Source organism: Lithobates pipiens, unplaced genomic scaffold, assembly GCF_037356315.1.
Source record: "Lithobates pipiens isolate NorthernLeopardFrog02 unplaced genomic scaffold, aLitPip1_a1.2 Scaffold_18, whole genome shotgun sequence".
NCBI classification, from domain to species: Eukaryota; Metazoa; Chordata; class Amphibia; order Anura; family Ranidae; genus Lithobates; species Lithobates pipiens.
In genome coordinates, this window is record NW_027507758.1 from 482,295,052 (window position 1) to 482,312,551 (window position 17,500).

A 17,500-nucleotide genomic window follows, 5' to 3' on the forward strand; every position below is an offset into this window, starting at 1 on the left:
TTGGAGGTCGACCGATATATCGGCCGATATTTGCCGGTTTTTAATTCATCGGCCGATTTAGAACTACACCGCGACTTGGAAATGACTTCTGTAATAGAAGTCAATGCAAGTTGCCTGAGTCTTCATAGAAGCACTTGTTTCCTCTCTGGGCAGTCAGCCAAGAAAAGAGCAAAAAGATACAATGTTTACACTTGAATGAATGGACTCAGCTCTGTGTGTAGAGTTCTCAGTTTAACCATTTAAAGACTAAATCTTTTCTGACACTTTTTGCTTACAAGTAAAAGTCCTGTATTTTCTTCCAGAAAATCACTTAGACCCCCAAAAAATTATATATATATATTTTTTTAGCAGAGACCCTAGGGAATAAAATAGCGGTTGTTGCAATATTTTATGTCACACAGCATTTGCGCAGAGGTCTTTCAAATGCAATTTTTTTGGGGGAAAAAAATACACTAAATGATTTAAATAAAAAAAAATAAAATAAATAAAACAGTAAAGTTAGCCCATTTTTTTTTTTTTTTTTTTTTTTTTCGTCCAAAAGTTTTGACTACCTGTTTTTATTTCATGGGCTGCTTTCACACTGGAGCGGGCAGGCGTTGATGGTAAAATGCTGCTAATTTTAGCAGTGCTATTCGGCTGCTATTGGGGCACTTATAACCCAGCTAGCGGCTGAAAAAAGAGGTTAAATGCGCCCGTGAAGCACCGCTGCCAAATCCCATTACATGCGCTTCGGCAGTGGTGCCCATTAATATCAATGGGCAGGGGTGGTGGAGGAGCGGTATACACCACTCCAAACGTGCCACTTGCCGGACTTTTTTTTTGTTTTTTTAACATCCTGCCAGCGCATCGCCTCACTGTGAAAGCACTCTCTTTCACACAGACTGCAGGGGAGCCGTTTTGCAGGCACTTTACAGGTGCTATTTTTAGCCCAAAAGCGCCTAAAAAAACGCCCCAGTGGGAAAGGTGTCTGTTTCCACTGCCGCTTTCCAGTCCGGCTCCCCTAAAGTCTGAAGGACAATAAACTGGCCCTTTGTTTAGAAAGTTTGGAGACTCCTGAGATAGAATATAGAAGTTGTTAATATTTAGAACTATACCTTAAAGTGTTGAATGGTCTGATTTCTTAAATCTGATTTACCTTACTTTTACCTGCTGTTCTTTTTCTATATCAGTGTGGAGAACATTGAGGTGTCCAAGGACCAGATACTGCTGGAAAAAGAAGCTGAGGTGAGAAATTCTCAAATTATTGCATTCTAAGCAACCTTAAGTTTTTAAAGTGGATGTAAATCATCACATATACCCAGTGAAGTGAACAGCCTCAGGGATGAAAAAAATAAATCTCAATAAGATTTACATTTATATCTGCGGTCTTCAGCTTGCTATAGTCTTTAGAAAGTGCACATCATGTTAGAATTTTTCCTCCCTGTTCTGCACTGGGAGTGAAGTATTGGCATACACTGTGTGACAACTGATTGGAGGAAAGGCACAACACACCCCCCCACATAGGCAAAGGAAGGAATGTACAGAGCTGTAAATAGACAAGCTCTCTGCTAATCTGTTTATAGCACCCACCCGATTTCAGGCTGGTTTTATCTGCTGTGTCGGTGAACTTGTCAGAAGTTTTTGTGCTGATAACATAAGAACTGAGCAGCAGAAAAACACGGGACTTGGCGCTTTGGACAGAGATAAGTAAGCACTACAGATAAATGTGCTTAGGTCAAATTTCATGAATCAGGTTTACATCCACTTTAAGCCTTGTACATACAACTCGTTTTTTTTTTTTGTTCAACTTAACAGGTTGAACAAAAGAAACGGGGGGGACTACCCCCCACCAGAACACTCCAGTCGGCACGCTCTCACTCCCATTGGCTGAGAGCGCTGATCGAGAGCTGTTGGCAGCCATTTTTCAGCCATGACCCTTCCAATTCGGTTGGCTTCTGTTGGACTGGCTGCTGTACACATGGGCCAAATGTCGGACAGTTTCTATTGAACTGGTCGATGCCACTTGACAGTTGGCCCGTGTGTACTAGGCTTTAGACTATAGAGAGGAGGACCCTCACTTTGCCAACATCATATACATGTTTCAATATACTTTGATATATTGTGGCTCCTTATCTCCATATAATAGGATTGGGTATGTGTTGACTGCTTGTAGAGGGAGGGTATTTTTCTTTTAAATGCTTTTCCATGTTTGTCGTATATTTTAACGTATTTAAAATTATTATTTTTTTTTAAATACAAACTGCCTCATGCTGTGTCTGCAACATTTTTGTCTTTTTGAGATAGTAAGTTAGTTTAGCTTTTCTTTTTTTGTATATAGGCTGTAGACTAGTAATAGAAGAGTAGAAGAGCCAATGTCTTTGGCCTGAGCACAGGAGGTTATTTTATCCTTCCTGTAACTTGTCACATTGTCTTCCTAATTTGGCTAGCAGCTGTTCGCAAACACATGGTGATTCTATACCTGCTCCCTTTTTTTTCATAGGAAAGTAAATGAAAAGCAAACGCAGCTACTGGCTGCAAGTTGTGTGCTGCTCGCTAGGGCAACCCCCCTTCGTGCATAATTGTCAGGCAAAGATAGATTAAGCTGAACCTGCCAAGATCCAAACCATGTATGAGCTGGCTGAGTAGTCCAGCCTGTTGAATGAATATATATATATATATATATATATATATATATATATATATATATATATATATATATATATATATATATATAATATTTTTTATACATGCGATTATTGCTAGTGGCTGTAATAGCCACTAGGAATAATCACTGTGTTCTCCTGGCAGGAGAACACAATGGCTCCATAGGAGAGATTCAAGGGGGGTGGGGGAATGGTTTCAGGAAAGAAAATTCCTCTATGGCCAACCTTAGTATGTATGGTCACACAAAGGCTGTCAATAGACTTCTCAGTGACTTTAAAAGCCAAAATCTGCCATTCCTAATATTGTTTGTTGCAAACCAGCAGCTACGTGGACTTCTCATCAAGGTGCTTGTACATTATGCCTCATACTAATGGTTGTTATAAGGGGGTGCTTGATGTGCTATTCTGATGCTAAGCACTTACAGTGTATTGAGGTGAAATGTACAATACACACAACAATTTACTAAAGCTTTCTTGGTGCTGCATCACACTGTAAGAATGTTAACTGCTGCATGTGTGTTGATGTATCCGATTTCACTCCTTTGAGTGGCTAATCACCCCTCATACCCCAAACTCTGCCCTGTAGTATGCCCTGACACAAGCACTGCTAAAACTTTGCTTTAAAAAATATCAAGCTGCATATGCCCAGAAATAATTTAAACAAAATATGACCAGTTTTTACATTCTACAAGAAAATGCATAGTTATAGTAGTTTTGCTAACATTTGGTTTTAATCTATCTTGTAGCTTCGCCGTATGCAGGAAATGATTGTAAGAATGCAAGCTCAGATGCAAATTCAGAGACAAGATGGTGATGCACACATGTAATGGTAAGGATACATTTTTCTGCTGTGTATTTGGATGTCGTTTTTTTTACTTTTCAGAAAAAGATTTAAGCCCTTTTCACGCTTGTGCAACTTGTCCTGCGACTTGGGACTGTCGCATGACAAGTCGTAACCTATGATTTCCAAGGAGTACCATTCATATCTGTGTGACTTCAAAGTAGTCCCTGCACTACTTTGGTCCGACTTTGACACGCCCAAGATTACACAGGCATTGCATTTTTTTTAATTCACTTACTATTGACCCACTCTAACTCTACCTGAAGTCTGTTCCAAGCATCAACTACTTATTCAATAAAACCTATACTGTGTGTTCAAAAACATTGTCCTATTCCTTCCTCAACTATAACCTTGCCTAGGCAGCAAACCTTGTTTAATTGTAGATTTCATAAAAGGTAGACTTGGCTTTCTGATGGAACTTGACTAAAGGAAGGAATATCGTTGCCTGTGTCAAGATGTTTCCTTACTGCACTACAGACATGAGAGCCACTGATTGCTTTGGACAGAAATAGGTATTCATTCATACACCAGCAATCATGAGGTCTACTAACCTCATCTGTGATCACCAACAATCCTTTATTCCCGTTAATATAATATTACTAGAAAATGTGTTGTATGCTGTTCCTATGTTCACCTTTTGCACCTCAAAAAAGAAAGCAAAGTCATGAGGCTTGCCTGACAAGTGGTAATAAACGTCCTTCTGATAGACACTTAATCTGCAATCTATCTCACCTTTTATATTAAGGACATATTTAATTGATTGGGTTCTAAGGGTCTTCTTCGGTTGAGCTGTTATGTTGGTATTTTCTAATTTAAAGGCTCTCACCTGAGGCTAGCTAAACGTAACCACTTATGAGCGGTAGTTCCTAAGGGACAACATGAGTGCCTTAGCCAGATAAACACAGCAGAGTAAAGAATTATGGAAATATATAGGGCTGAAACAACTAATCGATTATAAAATTAATCGATTACTATTTTCATAATCGATTAATCGCCCAGTAACATAATGGGGTTTAAAAAAAAACCGAAAATGAGCCCTTTATAGTACAAAAATATAATCACTACTGTAAATATTACTTTCACTGTTCTGCAGTAAAAAAAAAAGTTTCCAGTAGTGATTATCTGCTTTTTTTTGTACTATAAAGGGCTCATTTTAGTCTTTTTAACCCCATTATGTTACTAAACGTCTTAGGCCTGGTTCACATCTATATGTTTATTGGTGCTTTTTGCAGAAACGCACTACAGTTCATTTACATGGTTTCCTATGGGACACGTTCATATCTGTGCTTTTTTCAGCCACTGCATATTTGGAAAGGGTTCAGGGACTTTTAATCCAAAAGGGTGCTTTTTTGGTTCAATATACTTCAATGGAGAAGCTGCAGAAAAGAATGTAATGTGTTTTTGCAGCAATTTGTGCTTTTTAATCTGCCCCGAAAAAATGCAAAAACCGCAAATTTGGAGTAAAATCACTTGCGCAAAAATCAAAACGCACAGCACAAAGCACTGCAGAAACAGATCAAAAGAAAAAACTGCATAGGTGTGTACCAAGCCTTATGCTGGTCTCACGGATCAATTTTCAGGTGAGAATATTCAGATGAAAAATCTTTGTACATTCACTGAATGAAAGAATTTTGTTTGAAATTTTCACTTCATTTCTGAACAAAAACCACATACACTGTCTGAAAATTCCTTTGACCAAGAAGTTTTCTATTTCCAAATGTTCCCGTCACTGTGGTTGAAAATGAACGTCAATTTGACCCACTTTTCTTTTTTTCTTTTTCTTTTTTTTTAAAGGTTATTAACCGATTAATTGATTAATCAAAACAATAATCGGCCAACTCATCGATTATGAAAATAATCGTTAGTTGCAGCCCTAGAAATATACTGTGTGTGTAAATATATAACTGAGAAATTAAAATGGTAAACACACCAATTAGCCATACCTTTTTTATGACCACTGACAGGTTAAGTAAATTATAATGATTATCTTGTTACAATGGCATCCTCTGAGAGTATGTAGGATGTATTGAGCAGCAAGTAAACATGTTGCCCCTGAAGTTGATGTGTTTAAAAGCTGAAAAAATGGGCATTGCAGTTTGTGTAGAAAGCTGCGTAGCCACAGACTAGTGAAGGTGCTCATGCTGACTGGTGTCCACAGCCAAAAGCGCCTACAATGGGCACATGAGCATCAGAACTGGACCATAGAGGGATGTGTCCTGATCTGATGAATTACATATTTCTTTACATCCTGTGGATGGCTGGGTTTGTGTGTCTCTTATCTCTGAAAGAGATGGCACTAGGTTGCAGGTATGGCAAGAAAGAAAGCTGGTGGAGGCAGTGTGATGCTTTGGGCAATGCTCCACTGGGAAACCTTGGTTCCTGTCAGTCATGTGAGTGTTACTTTGACTCATGCCACCTACCTAAACCTTGTTGCCGATCAAGTACACCCCTTCATTTATTTACATAGTTGTATAGTAGGCAAGGTTGAAAAAAAAAGACAAGTCCAACCTATGTGTGTGATTTTATGTCAGTATTACATTGTATATGCCTGTATGTTGTGGTCGTTCAGGTGCTTCTCTAAAGCCCTATACACACTATCCGTTTTTCTGCTGAGTTTTTCTTTCAGATTTACCAAAACCATATAATATGAGGTCAAACCTTAGGCCCTTGCACTACATGGTTTTGGTAAACCTGAAGAAAAAAACTCAGCAGAAAAACTGATAGTGTATATGGGGCTTAATAGTTTTTTGAAATTATCGATGTTCCCCACTGAAACCACAGCCTGTGGAAGAGAATTCCACATCTTAACCGCTCTTGCCGCAAAGAACCCTCTACGCAGTTTAAGGTTAAACTGCTTTTCTATTAGTTTCAGTGAATGGTCCGTGTCTTAGAAAAATTTTCTGCGAAAAGGGAATTTTAATATTGATCGTGGTTCGCCAGTACATTGAAATCATATCTCCTCTCTCAAGTTCAGTGCTCGCAACCTTTCCTTATAACTAAGGTCCTCCAGTCCCTTTTATTAGTTTTGTTGCCCTTCTCCGACTATCTCCAGTTCCAGCACATCCTTCCTTAGGACTGGTGCCCAGAACTGGACAGCATACTCCAGGTGTGGCCGGACCAGAGTCTTGTAGAGTGGGAGAAATATTGTTTTATCTCTGGCATTGATCCCCTTTTTAATGCCAAGATTCTGTTTGCATTGCTTGCAGCAGCTTGGCATTGCATGCCATTGCTGAGCCTATCATCTACTAGGACCCCCAGGTCCTTCTCCATCCTAGATTCCCCCAGAGGTTCTCCCCTTAGTGAGTAGATCGCATTCATATTTTTGCCACCCAAATACATTAATTTTGTCTACATTAAACCACATTTGCCCTGCAGTTGCCCACCCCCCCATTAATTTGTTCAGATCTTGTTGTAAGGTTTACACATCCTGCAGAGAAGTTATTGCCCTGCTTAGCTTAGTATCATCCACAAATACAGAGATTGAGTGGTTTATCCCATCCTCTGGGTCGTTTATGAATAAATGAAATGGGATTGGTCCCAGGACAGAACCCTGGGGCACCCACTTTCCACCCCGGACCATTCCGAGTACTCCCTATTTATCAATACCCTCTGAACTTGCCCCTGTAGCCAGTTTTCAATCCATGTACTCACCCTATGATCCATGCCAACAGGCCTTACTTTGTACAGTAAACATTTATGGGGAACTGTATCAAATGCTTTTGCAAAATCCAGATATGCTACGTCTAGAAGCCTTCCTTTATCTAGATGGTAGCTCACCTCTTCATAGAAGGTTAATAGATTAGTTTGGAAAGAACAATTCTTCATGAATCCATGCTGATTATTGCTAATGATACCATTTTCGTTACTAAAATCTTGTATATAGTCCCTTATCCCCTTCCAAGAACTTGCATACAATTGATGATGGGCTAACTGGTCTGTAATTCCCAGGGATCTATCTTTACCCTTTTTTAAATATTGGTGCTACATTGGCTTTTCTCCATCCAGCTAGTACAATTCCAGACAGTAGACTGCTCTCAATTGGAAACAATTTTCTGAGTTCCTTAAAGAGGAAGTAAACCCTGATGGGTTTACTTCCTCTTTCATTCCCTGCAAAGGTAAAGCATAATGGACTACTTGCTCCCTAGTGATGTCATCTCACAATCACATGTACAGTGCCTTGCGAAAATATTCGGCCCCCTTGAACTTTTCAACCTTTTGCCACATTTCAGGCTTCAAACATAAAGATATAAAATTTTTATTTTTTGTGAAGAATCACCAACAAGTGGGACACAATTGTGAAGTGGAACGAAATCTATTGGATTTTTGAAACTTTTTTAACGAATAAAAAAATGAAAAGTGGGGCGTGCAAAATTATTCGGCCCCCTTGCATTAATACTTTGTAGCGCCACCTTTTGCTGCGATTACAGCTGCAAGTCGCTTGGGGTATGTCTCTATCAGTTTTGCACATCGAGAGACTGAAATTCTTGCCCATTCTTCCTTGCAAAACAGCTCGAGCTTAGTGAGGTTGGATGGAGAGCTTTTGTGAACAGCAGTTTTCAGCTTTCCACAGATTCTCGATTGGATTCAAGTCTGGACTTTGACTTGGCCATTCTAACACCTGGATACGTTTATTTGTGAACCATTCCTTTGTAGATTTTGCTGTATGTTTGGGATCATTGTCTTGTTGGAAGATAAATCTCCGTCCCAGTTTCAGGTCTTTTGCAGACTCCAACAGGTTTTCATCCAGAATGGTCCTGTATTTGGCTGCATCCATCTTCCCCCTCAATTTTAACCATCTTCCCTGTCCCTGCTGAAGAAAAGCAGGCCCAAACCATGATGCTGCCACCACCATGTTTGACAGTGGGGGTGGTGTGTTGAGGGTGATGAGCTGTGTTGCTTTTATGCAAAACATATCGTTTTGCGTTGTGGGCAAAAAGTTCGATTTTGGTTTCATCTGACCAGAGCACCTTCTTCCACATGTTTGGTGTCTCCCAGGTGGCTTGTGGCAAACTTTAGAAGAGACTTTTTATGGATATCTTTGAGAAATGGCTTTCTTCTTGCCACTCTTCCATAAAGGCCAGATTTGTGCAGTGTACGACTGATTGTTGTCCTATGGACAGACTCTCCCACCTCAGCTGTAGTTCTCTGCAGTTCATCCAGAGTGATCATGGGCCTCTTGGCTGCATCTCTGATCAGTCTCCTCCTTGTCTGAGCTGAAAGTTTAGAGGGATGACCAGGTCTTGGTAGATTTGCAGTGGTCTGATACTCCCATTTCAAAATGATCACTTGCACAGTGCTCCTTGGGATGTTTAAAGCTTGGGAAATCTTTTTGTATCCAAATCCAGCTTTAAACTTCTCCACAACAGTATTACGGACCTGCCTGGTGTGTTCCTTTGTCTTCATGATGCTCTCTGCGCTTTCAACAGAACCCTGAGACTATCACAGAGCAGGTGCATTTATACAGAGACTTGATTACACACAGGTGGATTCTATTTATCACCATCAGTCATTTAGGACAACATTGGATCATTCAGAGATCCTCACTGAACTTCTGGAGTGAGTTTGCTGCACTGAAAGTAAAGGGGCCGAATAATTTTGCACGCACCACTTTTCAGTTTTTTATTTGCTAAAAAAGTTAAAATTATCCAATAGATTTCGTTCCACTTCACAATTGTGTCCCACTTGTTGGTGATTCTTCACAAAAAATTTAAAATGTTATATCTTTGTTTGAAGCCTGAAATGTGGCAAAAGGTTGAAAAGTTCAAGGGGGCCGAATACTTTCGCAAGGCACTGTACATCATTTTTTTTAGGGTGGAACATGCAACATGTTTCTACTGCTGCAGCCTCTCCCTGATCTGCTGCCTCTAGTGACAGCGATCCAGGGATTTTCTCCCAGAATTCATTGTCGCAATAGCAAAACGAAAAAGAGACCTTATCATAGAAATGGAAAACCTATACCTGTGCCACGTCCCAAAAGTTTACTCACTTTTGTGAGATACCGTATGTATTTGTAGCAAACTCCTCACATTTTTTTAAATATTTTGATACCTTTTTATGTGACAACGCTGAAGAAATGGCACTTTGCTACAATGTAATGTAGTGAGTGTACAGCTTGTATAACAGTGTAAATTTGCTGTCCCCTCAAAATAACTCAACACACAGCCATTAATGTCTAAACCGCTGGTAACAAAAGTGAGTACACCCCTAAGTGAAAATGTTCAAATTGGGCCCAAAGTGTCAATATTTTGTGTGGCCACCATTATTTTCCAGTACTACCTTAACCCTCTTAGGCATGGAGTGCACCAGAGCTTCACAGGTTGCCACTGGAGTCCTCTTCCACTCCTCCATGATGACATCACAGAGCTGGTGGATCTTGGAGACCTTGCACTCCTGCCCAGTATGTCCAGATGCCTAATAGGGTTTAGGTCTGGAGACATGCTTGGCCAGTCCATCACCTTTTACCCTCAACTTCTTTAGCAAGGCAGTGGCCGTCTTGGAGGTGTGCTTGGGGTCGTTATCATGTTGGAATATTGCCCTATGCCCAGTTTCCAAAGGGAGGGGGCTCATGCTCTGCTTCATTATGTCACAGTACATGTTGGCATTCATGGTTCCCTCAATGAACTGTAGCTCCCCAGTGCCGGCAGCACTCATGCAGCCCCAGACCATGACACTCCCACCACCATGCTTGACTGTAGGTAAGGCACACTTGTCTTTGTACTCCTCACCTGGTTGCTGCCAAACATGCTGACACCATTTGTACTAAATAAGTTTATCTTGGTCTCATCAGACCACAGAACATGGTTCCAGTAATCCATATCCTTAGTCTGCTTGTCTTCATAACCCCTGGATATGGCGCTGAGCAAAGCTACAAGTCCCATTATTCCTCTGCCTCTGGGTGTCATGCTTGTGGCCGTCAGTCTTGCTATGCCTCATGAGACTTGCAGTCCTGCAACAGCTGGAGGTCCGCTAATTGCATATGCCTGGCATAGGCCATCTTTATGTAGAGCAGCAATTCTTTTTTTCAGATCCTAAGAGTTCTTTGCCATGAGGTGCCATGTTGAATTTCCAGTGACCAGTATGAGAGCGATCACACCAAATTTAACACGCCTGCTTCCCATTCACACCTGAGACCTTGTATCATTAACGAGTCGCAGGACACCGAGAGTGACCGAAAATGTACATGGTTATACATGCTGTACAAGTGTCATTTCTTCAGTGTTTTCACATGAAAAAATATAAGATTTACAAAAATGTGCTGTTATTGAACATGCTAGCTGCCTGGCTTTCATTGTCAATATTTTGATTGACCCAGTACAAATCTGCAAATAAAGACTTCTGACTTCATCTGCATGCTACTCTCTTAGAAACTAAAGAAGCCCTACTAGATCAGCACAACAGCTGCACAAATACTCTCGGGAATGGCAGCCCCTGTATTTCTGACGGGTTTATTTTAATGCCTAGACTTGTTTACATCCTGCTTCTCTGTTTTATTATGTGTTAATGCACTGTTTTTGTTTTTTCTTTCAGGCCTGGATTGACAATTCACAACAGGAGCTGCAGCCTGCTAGAAATCTGTTCTGTTCTCTTTGGCCTGTTGTAATGTTAAGATGCTGACACTTTTAGATTTGCTAGCTTCACAAAGCTGGACTTGTCAGAGGCATAGATTTATGCCGTGCACGCTGTATAGAAGCACACTTTTTTTTTCATATGTGAATCTTTTTTAGAAACTATGCTCTGTTACACCATAGTCTACTTACTGTTAAACAACATACACACAAATTGGCACAGATATATAAACATGGAAATGCATGTAATATCCATTCAAAATATCACAAGTAGAGACCTCAATTTTACTTTACATTGCTTGTTCTGTTTTTTTTTCCCCCCCCAAAGGATCATTGTACCACTGTTAATGAGCAGTTGTCACTAGTGGACCAGTCTGTAAAAGTTGACCTGTTGTCAACTTTACACCCTTCATTTAGATTCACCCTTCATTTAGATCAAATAGGCACATGTCAGCATTCCTAATTCGTGTGTGTTTTTTGTTTGGCTTTTTTAAGAATTTTTTATTTATTTTTTTCTTGCTGTGAAAAAAGGCTCTGAGTGTTCAGCCTAGGCAGCTTAAATCACATAGTCCTGACTACCTTGTATACAAAAATGGTTGCTGACATGTACGTATGTCTTGTCTAGCTACCAACCATACCATACTTGGGTTTTAATTACTTGAGCATGCATTCATAAGACTGTTTACATTAAGTGAATTGCTTTCATATGTGTTAGAAAAAAACAACCTTGAAAAAGCTTTATATACTGTAAGAAATGGGAAGTCTCAGGCATCATTCAAGCAGGCAAGAAACATGACCATTCCAAAATATTTTATTTATCTTTGCAAGAACCAATTCCAAAACGGTCTTCCACATCATTTTCTTTTACAACAGTACTAGCTGATAAACATGTCTGTTGATTTACAGCAGTTACATAAGCAAGTTTGTATGGTTACAATTAAAAGTGCCTTTTGTATCCTTTTTACCATTTTATATTGTATTGCAGTTACTGAAAAGAAATCTAAGATCTGTAAGATGACATTGTTGACTTAAAATTGGTATGCAGGGTACACGCTAAGGGTGAATGAAAACAAATTGTACAGATCGCTGTACTAACACACGTAATGTTAGTGAAGCAATCAGGCTGACAATGCTGCTGCTGATTGTGATACAGTGGGGCAGTAGCTTAACACTGGCAGCTTTGTAAGGGACATTGCTGTTAATGGCAGGATCTTCAGGTAGGAACCTCCTAAGAGTCACAATAACAATTTGATCTAAGAGAACTGTATAAAGTGAGATTTGGTGCCAAACGTACTGAAAAATGGATTTTGGGTCTACATATACTTACAAGTCCATTGGTTTTAAAGCTAACCTGTAAGTATGACAGTTTAAGTGACTTGGGGAAGATGAGATGAAGCAGCTACCCCATACCCAAGTAACCTTTAATGTTTTCTTTGCTCATAGTGACCATTGCTCGTTTGGTCTCACTGGTCCCATCTCTGTTTGCTCCTCTCTCCTCATGGTTCTATAGTGTGATAAACAGCTTTGTTGAGCAATAATGTGCAAAGAAGTGGTGGTCAGCAGCACAGAGAGCTGGCGTTAATGTTTGCAGGATACAGCTCCCTGAGTTCTTATTATCCTGGGGTGCTGTGGAAATGCGTCAAGTGTTTGTTTCATCTTTCAGTATAATTTAGGTCAGAAGCTCATTATAAGACATTGATGCATCTAAAAGGAAAATGCCACTTTGGAATCATGTAAAATAACTAATGTATGCAAAATATAGTTTAAATACAGATATTAACATTGTTGTAATGCATAAATAAGGTTAAATATGATTCTTAATTGAATGGTATTTGCATACTGACCGTTGGTAAATTTTATGTTTTCTTCTGTGCCATGAGTGTCCTTACTGATTTAATGACTCGTATTCCAAATGGTGTTAATGAAGTCAGTATAGCTCTCATGTTGTAAATAAGGTCCACAACATTTCATATATGGATTACTGTTTAACTGCTCTGCGAGGTTGATTTACTAAAACTGGAGCGTGCAAAATCTGGCGCAGCTGTGCATGGTAGCCAATCAGCTTCTAACTTCAGCTTGTTCAATTAAGCTTTGACAAAACAAAATCCCGCAAACTGGTTTCTATGCAGAGCTGCATCAGATTTTGCACTCTTCGGTTTATAGTAAATCAACCCCAATGGTAACAACTAGCTTCCATAGTGGCGCTAAACTCCTGAGCTTAAGTGAAATGGCAGGTTACAAATATTGTGTCATTTATGGGGACATAAATGACCCCCTTCTCCCAAGCTCCTCCTCTCTGGCCACCATGTTGCAGTTTGCACAAGATGCTGTCCCACTGCTACATGTATGTGGGGAAGTTAGTAGTGTTAGTAGTGTGACAATGGGTGATCTTTTTATTCATGGATGTCAATATGTTACTTGTGAATCAGCTGAAAATGAACAAGTTAACAAGTTTTTAGTCTGTACAACTGAAATTTCCACTTTCTGAAGCATATTCCTAGGGCATGTGAGATCATACTCAACTTTTAAAAATTACATTTTTTTCTCTCAAGCATTAGGTCATATTATTTATTAAACAGTATATTGGCTAGGGCTCCCTATCTAAAGACAGCTCTACATATGTGAATTGTTTGTTAGATGAACTGTGATCTTCTAGTACATGAAAACTACAACATCTGCTGTTCATTCCAGATTTTTGTTTCAAGCAGGGGTTTTATGTTAAGTGGAAAATGATTCTTTCCCTGCCATCTAGGAATTCACCCTTTCTCTATTTAAAACAAATGAGAGATTAGGATCTTGGTTTCTACTGGCTGAACACTAGATTAACTGTTCTTAAAATTAACACTGGTCTTTACTACCACTGGAATGGTTTACATAGTCCAATAATAACACAATGGGCCTAATACACACTAATGTCCCATAACGACCAGTCAGAAAAATGATTTTGTTGATCCTCATGAGCACCCTTGGGTGCTTCAAATCTAGGATTCTCTAACTGGCAATTTTATGGTTTTAATCTTGAAAAGGTCCACGCCTCCCATGCTGTTTACCCCATTTCTCCTCCTGTCTCATCCCTGTGATTGGCCAGTGGGATGGCGCTGGAGAGGTCAAACAAGCAAGACACAACCAGTAAGCGACTGCCTGTGTGCCTCAGGATATGGGGCACATAGGTGGCTCATGGCAATATCTGAATTTATCCTGCTTTTAATGTTTACAGGCAACAGCAGATATTTAAAGTGACGACAGGTAAAATTTTTACAAAGAATGCTGCCGTTGTGTCCCATGAGACATTACATGGCTGACCATTACATGCATGACTTCTGAAGGCAGAGGCATGATGGGACTTGTAGTTATGCAACAGCTGGAGGGCCACAGGTTTGAGCACCTATGATATTGGTTAAAGTTTAACAGAAAACAAAGTTTTACAGATACGTGACAACAGACAGTTTGTGAACCTCGGTCTTTATGGTTAGCCTTTCTGATTTTCCATATTCATTTTAATGTGTTTGGTGTCCTAATGACCTATAGAAAGTCTCAAGAGGAGAGAATGCTTGAGGCCAAAGCTCCACCTGTACAAATATAACATGGTGGGAAAAGTCCATCCAATCAAAAGTTCTTTTTGACTGTTAGTAGCTGGACAATGCAGTTTCTGAAAAAAATGTACATATTATGCAAAAAGGGTGCATTTTATGGCCAACTAATAAGTAGTAGCATCGTACAATTAACAAAAAATTCAAACTGACAAAGCATTTGTTTTGATGGCAGTTCTCTGCATACAGCACATAAAAAATGGGTTACTCATCTGCCATTTTTACCAAATAAGAAATATATTTCTGCTGAAAACTGTCTTTTGCATGATCTGAGGTCCCTACGTTGGGGATAAATTATGTGCCTTTGTATTATGCTCGTACAGAAGTTTGAGCATGTGCGTTTTTTTTTTTTTTTTTTTTTTTTTGTTTGTTTTTTTTTGTTTTGTTTTTTCTATTTCTACACGTTGCTGATTTTATCAGTAAAGGCTAACCACTAGTCTGCATATTGTAAGTGCTTATATTACACAATGTGAATTAAAATGCCTTGTATCCACTTAGTTCTTTTATGTAGTTGATAAGCTGCAGTATTTGAATCACTGCCATACTGTATGTTACAGGGGATCTACCACTCCGACTTTACACAATTTCTCCCCAAAGAACACATTTTCTAATGGTATTTTGTATTCTGTGTTCTACAATGGTGGTAGCTTTTTGGTATTTGACAGTTTTTTTTGTATTACAACATTTTAAATAAATAAACTTTTGTGTTGAAAGTAGTCTTGGCACTATTCCATAACTTATTTATTTTCTTTCAATGATTGTGATATACAGTATATACCAGGACTCAAAATTTCAAGTCCCGAGCCACTAGCCAGGCCTTAAGAGTTACTCGCCACCAGTTGCTCCACCCCGCCCGTAAGTCCACCCTTAAACACGCCCTCGTAAATTATCTCATGAAATTACACTGTCAAATGTTTTATGCAGAATTAGGTTCCAAAAATAAACATTACAACAACTTTAACAATATGAACATAAAGCAGATCAGTACCCATCAGTGTCCATTAGTACAGTCTCATTAGTGTGGCCTCATCAGTGTGGCCACCAGTGCAGGATTTCAGTGCAGCCTCATTAATGCCCATCAGTGCAGTTTATCATTACCCATCATTGCCACCTCATCAGTGGCCATCGGCGCCTGGCTCATCAGTGCAGCTTATTGCCCATCAGTAATTATCCGTGCCCATCAATGCAGCTGGGAGGATCTAGTGGCTGGATAACAGCGGAGATCTCCTGCTGAGACACAGCTTGTAAATGAATAGCTGTCCGCTGTTAAGTCATCAGTCACAAGCAGTTATGGCTGCCTTAGTAAATGAGCATGGGATAGCGCCAGGTTTTTATAACATACTTTTTCTTGTTTTACCTGTTACTAGGGATGAGCCCACAGTTCAAGTCGAATGTAAGTTCAACTCGAACATCGGGTGTTTGTTTTTCTAAAACGAACCGAACATATGGGGCGTTCGCGAGATCGCAGTGCATTGCTGTATGATGATTGGCCAAAGCATGCACCTAAGCTGCATGCTTTGGCCAGTCACAGCGCGCTCTGCTGAGAGACCCATAATTGGCCAAAGGCAGGGTGCCTTTGACCAATCATGGATCAGAAGGACCAAGTCCATGCTCCACACTATATATAAGGCTGCTTACAGCGCAGCCATGTGTAGTGTTGTTGGCGTGGACAGAGAGATGGCTTGAGTTAGATTAAGCAGGCAGGTTTTTCAGTTAGTGGCAGTGTATTTGAGATATACACTGTCAGTCTAGTGACTCACACACACTCACTCACACTGTAACCTGGGGGACAGGTAGCAGGTATAAAGCTCCCTGGGATGAGCAGTTTCTCAGGCACAGATACCAAGTCCAGAAATGAAGTGGCCAACAGTGCTGTGTTTATTTGTGGTATATACGTATAAGTCCATATACAGGTGCTGTACCGTGCTCCAGAAAACAAAATAAAGGGCAAAGTAGGAAAACACAAAACCTAGCCGTGTCACGGCTCTAGCTATACAGTCTGCAGGCCCTCACTACCAGGCTGACCAAGCCTAACACTTGTCAGTCTCTGCAAAGAACTGCTTAACAGGTTTTACCAACCTTACTCTCTTCACAGACCAACTTTGTGTGAATGTCCCAGGCAGAGAGCAAAGGCTGTCTGCTCAGGTGAGCTTAAATTAGCCTGGGGAAGAGGACCAAGACCCGAACTGGATCATGGATCACAGATTCCTGAATGTGTATTAGAGGAGCCTGGGAGAGGTATAAACCCCGAACAGGACTTTTCCTGGCTCTCTCTGGGACACTCTGCTACAATAAATTTTATATATATATATATATATATATATATATATATATATATATATATATATATATATATATATATATATATAATTATACAGCTTAGACTATATATTCAGTGTTTACGTGATATTCAGTCAGTGCAGGCAGTGTATTAAAATATATTATATATACTCTGCATCCATTGCATAAAGATGGTCTAGGCTATAAGAAGATTGCCAAGTGCAGAACGATGGCCAAGACCATACAGCTGTTTAACATGACAGGTTCCACTCAGAACAGGCCTCACCATGGTCAACCAAAGAAGTTGAGTGCACATGCACAGAGTCCTATCCAGAGGTTGTCTTTGGGAAATAGATGTATGAGTGATGTCAGCATTGTTGCAGAGGTTGAAGGGGTGGGGGGTCAGCCTCTCCGTGCTCAGACCATACACCACACACTGCATCAAATTGGTCTGCATGGCTGTTGTCCCAGAAAGAATCATTTTCTAAAGATTATGCACAAGAAAGCCTGCAAACAGTTTGCTGAACACAAACCGACTAAGGACATGGATTACTGAAACCATGTCCTGTGGTCTGATGAGAC

At 40.0% G+C, this 17,500-nt stretch overlaps 1 protein-coding gene across 3 annotated transcripts in view; it reads left to right on the plus strand.

Annotated features, from left to right (window-relative positions):
* SEPTIN2 (septin 2) overlaps positions 1 to 15,354 on the plus strand; it is a 73,655-nt gene extending 58,301 nt beyond the window's left edge. For all 3 annotated transcript variants that reach the window (XM_077488422.1, XM_077488424.1, XM_077488423.1), the window contains exons 11-13: positions 1,170 to 1,224; positions 3,389 to 3,471; positions 11,011 to 15,354. In XM_077488422.1, coding sequence (XP_077344548.1) covers positions 1,170 to 1,224; positions 3,389 to 3,469 — 136 coding nt within the window. In that variant the 3' untranslated portion in view covers positions 3,470 to 3,471; positions 11,011 to 15,354. The remainder of the gene's footprint in view (positions 1 to 1,169; positions 1,225 to 3,388; positions 3,472 to 11,010) is intronic.
* Positions 15,355 to 17,500: the final 2,146 nt, after the last annotated feature.